Consider the following 8,081-nt stretch of genomic DNA (forward strand, 5'->3'; position numbering starts at 1 on the left):
AAAAACTAAAGTTCGTTTACATGAGCTTAAAATAAAATACAGTGAATAATTGCAACGTATATAAACAGATCAAAAGATAAAATGAATACGCAAATCTCCACACTATTAATACTACAAATGCTGCTGCAAATATTCCACACGACGTGAGATCTGGTTGCTTGGTTACTTTTTCAAATATTATATTATTTTGTTCCAAATTAGGGTATCGTTTTTCAATGTATTTTCGTTCAAATAATGTTAGATCATAATAAGAATAAGTATCAAAATACAAACTATCATATATATGAAGCATTAAACCATCATAGTAAATACAGTGCCAGTGGTTACCACAATGCTGACCTCCGATAATCTGAACATCGGAAGTAAAGATCGGTTCAATTCAATGTAAATTCATTATAAAAAGAACATCAACACGAGAAAATGTAGTATATCTTTCTATTATCATCATAATTTTATTTAAAGGTCGATCATCTAACCACGAATTTTCTTCTAACACGTTCTCTTCAATTGTTTGTGGCAGTGGATAAATAAGATTATCCATGTTGAAATTATTATTTTCAATTTTATCATCTAATATACATTTTTTGGTACATTCGTATTTTTTTACTAGTATGCGGAGACTTAATGTTGATTGACAGTTTTTCTGAATTATATTTATTATCCTTATTAAAAAGAAAATTTTCTTCAAATAAAGTCTTCACATTTGCTATTGGTATCTCACTTTGCTCGTTTAATGGTGCGTGTCCACTTGCGAGTAAGAACTCTCGAGAGCAAAAAGAGAGAAAGAGAGAGAGACTCTCGAGAGTATCTCTCTCTCTCTCTCTTTCTTTGGCGTGCCAAGCACAGCGATCCGACGGCAGGCGCATCCTCAGGCTTGAGCCATTTCGAGCGAGCTGTCATCCCATGTATGTATTCGTGCGACCACCGTGACCAAAAGTGATCGCGCATTTTTTCGATGTGTTGCCACCGGGACAGTGAGCTCTCAGCCGCGTCGATCAAGGAGGGCTCGGAAACAGCCAGAAGAGGAGCACCGATCAAGAAGTGTCCTGGTGTAAGGGCGGACATGTCGTCCGGATCGTCGGACAAAACCTGCAGCGGCCTGGAATTCAGGCAGGCTTCGACCTGAGCGAGGAAGGTGCTCATCTCCTCGAAGGTGAGGGTTGTCTCTCCAATGACCCGACGGAGGTGAAATTTGGTTGATTTGACGGCAGCCTCCCACAATCCGCCGAAGTGCGGTGCAGCCGGCGGGTTAAAATGCCATTTGACGCTTTCCGTGGCAGCGACGTGGGCAAGGCGACGGCCGTCGGCAGATGATGCTCGGAAGAGCTTTCGCAGGACTCGGTCGGCTCCCACGAAATTGGTGCCACAATCCGAGTACAGTTCCTCGCAGAGGCCCCGACGGGAGATGAAGCGACGGAAGGCGGCGAGAAAGGCTTCCGTCGTGTAATCCGAAACGACGTCCAGATGCACCGCCTTGGTGCAGAGGCACACGAATACGGCGATGAATGCCTTGTGCGCTCGGTGTCCGCGGCCTTTACTCGTGCGGATGAGGATCGGGCCGGCGTAGTCTAAGCCGGTCCGGAGGAATGGGCGCGCTGGCGTGACTCGGCCCCTCGGGAGGTTGCCCATCGGCGGTTGCAATGCCGCGGCTCGCCAGCGGGTGCAAGTAATGCAGCGATGCAGCCGCTGTTTGACAACAGAGCGGCCTCGAGGGATCCAGAAGCGGAGGCGGAGTAAGCCGAGGGTGAGCTGCACTCCTCCGTGCAGAGTTCGACGGTGGAACGACTCAATGAGCAACGAGTGAGCCACGAGGACGGAGGTGCGATCATCGGATGTCGCTCATCGGTGGAAAGCATGGCATGCTTGAGGCGGCCTCCGACTCTCAGAACGCCGTGGTCATCCAGGAACGGACTCAAGCTCGCCAATGAACTTCGATGTGACACAGTGCGGTTTGCAGAAAGTGCCGTGATCTCGTTGGCGAAGTGCAGGGCTTGCACCACGCGAAGCCAAAGCAGTAGGGACGTCGTCGATCTTGGTGGACGCTGGAGAAGCATCTCGGGTTCCTCCTCGATTTTCTCGGTGGCGACGTGTGCCGCGACTCTCTGTTTGGGCAGATCGGCGTCGGACATCACAAGGCCTTCGCTCGGAACTGAGATCGGTCCTCGCGGAGCCAGGCGGGTCCAGTCCATCACAGGGAATGTTCCAGCAGTTCGCCTGGAGCGATCTCTCTGGAGGCGCAGTCCGCAGGGTTGTCCCGCCCGGGGACGTGTCTCCATCGAGCGTCAGGCAGGCTTTTGCTGAATGTGAGCCACGCGGTTCGCCACGTAGGTTTTTCAGCGGGATGCGTGTCCTTGAATCCACTTCAAGGTAACCTGCGAGTTGGACTAAAGAAACGTGGGTGCTGTGAACAGACGCAAAGTGGAGCGGGTGTGACACGTAAGAGAAGTGAGCAAGTCGGCGGCAGTGAGCTCGAGTCGTGGCAGTGACACCTGCCTGACCGGGGCCACCCTTGCTCTTGGCGGCCAACAGATGAATGGCCACGGTGCCGTTCCGGGTGATACGGAGGTACACGGCTGCGGCGTATCCTCGCTCGGATGCGTCGGCAAAGCCGTGCAGTTCCGCTTGTGCGTCCTCGTCCTCGCTGCCAAGCCAGCGGATCACGCGTAAGCGGGAGAGGAGAGGCAGCTCCTCGAGGAAGCTCCTCCAGCAGTGCGCGTCGGCGGCGGGAAGCGGATCGTCCCAATCGAGTCTCTGGAGCCACGCGGACTGAATGAGGATCTTCGCGCGAATCACTACGGGGGCGAGCCATCCCAGCGGATCGAAAAGACGTGCGGTTTCCGATAGGACGCGTCTCTTCGTGTATTCTGTGACGGTGCGCGGGTGAATCGCGAACGCGAAAGTGTCCTCGTTCGGGTGCCACAACAATCCAAGAGTGGAAAAGCTGTCGTTTTCCCACGAGTGCGGTTCGTGGTGAAGTCGGTGCTCGGGAGGAATTCCCGACAGCACTTCCTCGTCGTTTGCGGCCCACTTTCGAAGCGCGAACCCGCCCGCCGTGCACAGACCGCGGAGTTCAGTTTGTTTCCCGATCGCGTGTGACAAAGTGTTCGCGCCCGAGACAACGTCGTCCACGTAAGTGTCCTCGCGCAATGTGATCGCTCCCTGCAGATATCGCGATTGTTCGTCGTGGGCCAGTTGTCGCAACGTTCGGATGGCCAAAAAGGGCGCGCACGCGAGACCGTACGTTACCGTGAGGAGCTGGTACACGCACACGAGGGCGAGGAGGGTGCAACGCCAGAGGATGCACTGATACTTCCTGTCGTCCGGGTGGATGAGGATCTGCCGGTACATCTTCTCGATGTCCGTAACAAAGGCATAGCGGTGCCAGCGTTAGCGCATCAGGACGTCGGCTAGTGCGGGCAGCAGGTTGGCGCCCACGAGGAGGTGGTGGTTCAGCGACTCGCCGGACGTCGTCTGTTGCGACCCGTTGAAGACCACCCTGAGTTTTGTGGAGGTGCTCGACTCTCGGAGCACTCCGTGATGCGGTAGGTAGCACTCAGACTCGCCAGGAGAAACGGGAGCTAATCTCATGTGTTTCAGCTCCTCGTACTCCCGCATGAACTGGCGGTAGAGCTCGCCGAACCGGGGGTCTCTCTGGCATTCCGCTCCATTGCGGTCAGCAGGCGTTCGGCCGGTCGGCGTGTCTCAGCCAACGTCGTTGGCTCCTTGGAGAATGGCAGTCGGACTACGTACCGTCCAGTCTCCGTGCGGGAGTGCGTTTGGACATAGAAGTCCTCGCACTTCTGTTCGTCAGGCGTGAGGGCGGCGGGAGCGGAAGGCTCTGCTTCTTGCTCCCAGAAGCGGCGCACGAGATTGGCCAACTCGTTGTCGGCCGTCGCTTAAAAGCTGCCGCGCGAGTGGAGGGCTGAGGCACCGCAGCCACCGGATAGAATCCACCCGAAGGCTGTCTTCTGCGCGATTGGGGCGTGCGGTCCGCCCTTTCGAATGCCCTCTTCGAGGATGGTGGAGCACACTTCTGCTCCGAGAAGTAGCTCAACCGGGTTTCCAGCCGAAAACTGCGCATTGGCTAGAGGCAGCCCGTTGAGATGGGGCCACGTAGCGGGGCTCTTCGTCGCCGAGCCTTGGTAAAGAGAAAGACGGGGCAGCACGAACGCGACGGCGGTAATCGTGGCTCCGGTCGTCACGGACGTAAGGCTCACCGTCACCTTCCCGCGGGTTGACCCGGATTTCGATCCCCCGATTCCGAAAATCGACACGGCGAAGCGAGATCATTGCAGGAGCAAGCGCTGCACGAGAGATTCGGCGACAATTGAGACCTCAGACCCTTGGTCGATGAGGGCTCGCACAGGATGAGAGTCTCCATGGCGGTCGGCGATGGTAACTCGCGCGGTTGCGAGGAGGATCGCCTTGCGGTCGTCAGCGGAACGCACGACGGACAGCGCGCTGACCTCGGTGGACGGCGACGCGGGAACGTAGGCTTCATGAAGCATCGTGTGATGCCGAGCCTTACACGTGAAGCAGTTCTTCGAAGAATGGCACTTCGCGACGGTGTAATTGCCAAGGCAATTGAAACACAACCGACTGGACTCTACAACCGTCTTTCGCTCGGTGGCGGACTTGGCTTTAAAATCGCTGCACGTCATCAACGAGTGTTGCACAGGACGCACTGCGGATCGGAGCTGTCTTTCAACCCTTGTTTCGCAACGTGTGTCTTTGCGGACCGAGTGGAATCGGAAGCTTTCGCGGCAGTTTTCGGTTTCGCGGCGTTTAGCGTGAGGATGCGCTTCGACATGAAGTCCGTGAGCTTCTCGTGCTCCGGCGGATCGACGGAGTCGGAGACGAATGATTCCCACTCGAGTCGCGTACGCTGGTCGAAGAGCTCAACAACCAGGTGGTTGAAGAGGTCCATTCCATGGGACTTTATGGGCCTCCCGATGCTCTCCTGCGCATTGACTGCGGTTGTGACGGCGTTATGGATGCGGCTCAGCTCGTCAGCGGTTTCTCCCTTCATCTTCGCCACGACGGTAAACGTGGCGAAGTTGGAGCGTATCAACTCCTTCTTGTTCTCGAAATGTCTACTCAGAATAGCCCACGCGCGGTCGTAATTGTCACCGGTCACCGTTATAGAATTCACTAATTTTTCAGCGGGCCCTCGCAGACACGATCGGAGGTAATGAAGCCGCTCAACGTTCGAAATCGACGAATTCTCCCCGATGACCGACTTGAAGAGATCTCGAAACGACGGCCACTCCTCGTACGCGCCCGAAAAGTTCCGCAAATGAATACGCGGCAGCGAAGTTTTAGGAGCGTGTTCGCTGTTTTGCTCCGGTCCGGTTGGCACTCTGGGCAACGCAGGTTTCAATTTATTCGCGAGACCGGTAAGCAGACTGTGCTGATGCACGTAAATGTTCTCAACAGTGTCGACAAAATCTTTCTTTGCGTACTCACTCTCGTTGTAGAGTTGCCCGTAACATGCCCGAATGAGATCATGGTTTGACTCGAACTTTGCCCACAGGTCGTCGAGAATGCGGATGCGGGTGCTCACAGCGTCGAGGGTGAGTTTATCTGCACCCAGCTTCCGGAGGTTGTCCATGGAGCGGGAGATGCGGCCGTGGATGTCGTGCTGGCTGTTCAGCAGGGCGCTCTGATCCATGCTCATGGCTGCGGTCGTTTTTTGCGGAAGCACTCCCGAATTCGCGAGTGCCGGTATGATCCGGCTCGAAGGACCAAAAATGTTCGAGAGCACGCGGTTGCGCGAGATTGCGCGAGGTAATAGGACGACCACAAAAGCAAGGAGAGAGACAGCAAGTACAGAAAACAATAAAGCATATAATGTTCCAAAAAATCAGATATTTACAAGTTATTTACAGTCCTTTTCAGGTGAAGAGCCGTGAGCGCGCACAGACTTGAGCACGGCAAAAGCGGCGAGCGGTTAAGCGAATGCGAAAATGCGGATGGCAAAGCAAAAAGCGGTTTAAGCGGTATAAACGGTGTACTAGCGGTGATCTACGAACGAGAATCGATCCCGCGTTGAGGCGGCGATCGTTTTATCACCTCCGAGGCGATACTCCCTCCAGACAGATTTCCCCGAATTTCGAAAGGGTGATTGGCCGTCGGAGCCCTACGTCATCGCGCTGACGTCACTGTTTGCACGTGACGATCCGCGGATCGTTACTTATTTGCGCTCGCTTTTGTTTATAGCATGGACCTTCCTATTGTGTAGCTTGACTTTGTTTGTTCACTCGGTCAGCTGTGGCAATGTTTTGCTGGCGATTAGCGAACTTTCTGGAATATGAGCAAAAGAAAGATCCATGCTATACTGACGAATTTAATATTGAAGAGGCGATTTGCAATGCGGTTAAAACGACACGGTGGAACTTGAATCTCGTCGACCGCCCTCCCTGCATGCATACGTGTTGCGCGAGCAATTTAGAATATCTTGCCTTATGCCTTGAATTGCTGAAATGACGCGATTTTCCGTACCGAATTGCACGATCTCGAACAGCTTCTGATTGCATTAATGTAATCTCTTTCGGTTATTTCTAAACGTTCTAACATTTCTTCGAAAAAGATTAGTATATTTTTTCAAAAAATTTTTGCATCATCTCTTTAATTTTTTTTATATTTGATTTGTAATTTTTAGTCTTCTCCTTTTCTTCTAAGAGTTTAAGAATTAACGTATTTTTCATAACAAACATCGGAAAGTTAAATCTACATGAATATTTATTTCTTCTACCTTTGTAACATGTCGGTTTATGTCGATGTATCTGCAAACGTATTAATGGGTTTTTATCGTTGTAGTGACAAGTAATGACTATTAATCCACTTTATTAACTTTTCATTTTCGTCATTATTTTTTTTATTATAAATTAGAGCATTTTTGCAATATAAAAGATTATGCGTATGAACTGATCCTCTAGCTTGGAATTCTCTCTTCTGAAAGTAATCAACAACGTAATTTTTTCTAAATGGACCATGTTCATTTTACAATATCGTCATAATCTGATTGAATCTTTCTTCTATATATCGTACACACGTTACCGGATCTTCTCTGATCAACTTAGTTTTCTCTGCCATATCCAAATTTATAGCATCATAAATGCTGATGTTTTTATTTTTTTGTAATTTGTATAAAATTTTTAATAAGTCAGGATTTTTGTGTTCACATGCAGAAAAAGTAATAAACAATGTTGGAACTTCACATTGTCTAATCATGCCAAGTAAATGCTTCTTCTTCCTTTTCCAATATGATGGTGACGACCTCACTTGTTTAAAAAATCTGTATCCGTCGTCATGATGGATAGAATCATTTAAAAAATTCTAATTTTTAATTTTTTTAGCAGTTAAGTTTTCATTTCTCTTTGCTCTCCTTAAGCAAATATTTAAATTTGACATTACTGATCTTTCCAATTTTTGTTTTTTGACAGCGTAAATGAGGGGAACCGGAATGGTCTCGTAGTCGTGGGATCGCGACCAAAATTTGCAAGCTCCTGGAAATCGTGATAGGCGCGTCAATGGCGACTTTCGATATCGTGAATACGCCGTTTCTCGCGACCTTCGTGTTCGCGACTGCGTGTTTCACGGTGCGTCGTAATTCACCCAATCGGGACTTAGATTCCACGCCCGATATTAATTGCGTGAGAATGTTCTTCGCGTTGGTTTAATTGCGTGAGAGTGTTATTTGCGTTGGTTGGAGAATGTTATTCGCGTTGGTTAGATAATGTTATTCGCGTTGATTGAAGAATGTTATTCGCGTGGTTGGATTATGAGAGAATGCTATTCGCGTCAGAATGATTGCGTTCAGATAGTGCTTGCGTTAGGATATTATTCGAGTTAAAATATTATTCGCGTTCGGTTACTTTTTGCGTTAGAATAATTGCGTTTAGATATTACTTGCGGTAACTCCATATTTTCGCGTCCGCTATAGTATCTTCGCGCTAGGTCTAGTATTCCGTGGGTCATGCAGAATGTTTCGACAAGTCCTTGTTGCATTCGGTCCTAATTACTCGCATTAGATTAAGAATTTGGCGACAGAATCTCTGTCCGGCTTGGGATCTTGCGTT

The 8,081-nt window shown here is 50.4% G+C and overlaps 1 protein-coding gene across 1 annotated transcript; it reads right to left on the reverse strand.

Moving 5' to 3' along the window:
- Positions 1-291: 291 nt before the first annotated feature.
- LOC139818801 (uncharacterized) lies at positions 292-3,348 on the reverse strand. The gene is made up of 4 exons (XM_071788158.1): positions 2,494-3,348; positions 1,626-2,102; positions 974-1,473; positions 292-349 (listed from the first exon to the last, which is right to left on the reverse strand). The coding sequence occupies exons 1-4, from the start codon at positions 3,346-3,348 to the stop codon at positions 292-294; spliced, it is 1,890 nt and encodes a 629-aa protein (XP_071644259.1).
- Positions 3,349-8,081: the final 4,733 nt, after the last annotated feature.

This window comes from Temnothorax longispinosus, chromosome 1 (assembly GCF_030848805.1).
Source record: "Temnothorax longispinosus isolate EJ_2023e chromosome 1, Tlon_JGU_v1, whole genome shotgun sequence".
NCBI lineage: Eukaryota > Metazoa > Arthropoda > Insecta > Hymenoptera > Formicidae > Temnothorax > Temnothorax longispinosus.

Excerpts from the sequence above, each read along its gene's own strand:
- LOC139818801 (XM_071788158.1), bottom strand. The coding sequence starts at position 3,348 with ATGTACCGGCAGATCCTCATCCACCCGGACGACAGGAAGTATCAGTGC. Across the intron at positions 2,103-2,493 it reads GCAAGGGTGGCCCCGGTCAG|AGAGTCGCGGCACACGTCGC; the intron begins GCAGGTGTCACT and ends CTGCCCAAACAG. Across the intron at positions 350-973 it reads GACGCGGCTGAGAGCTCACT|ATTATCGGAGGTCAGCATTG; the intron begins GTCCCGGTGGCA and ends TCCGATGTTCAG.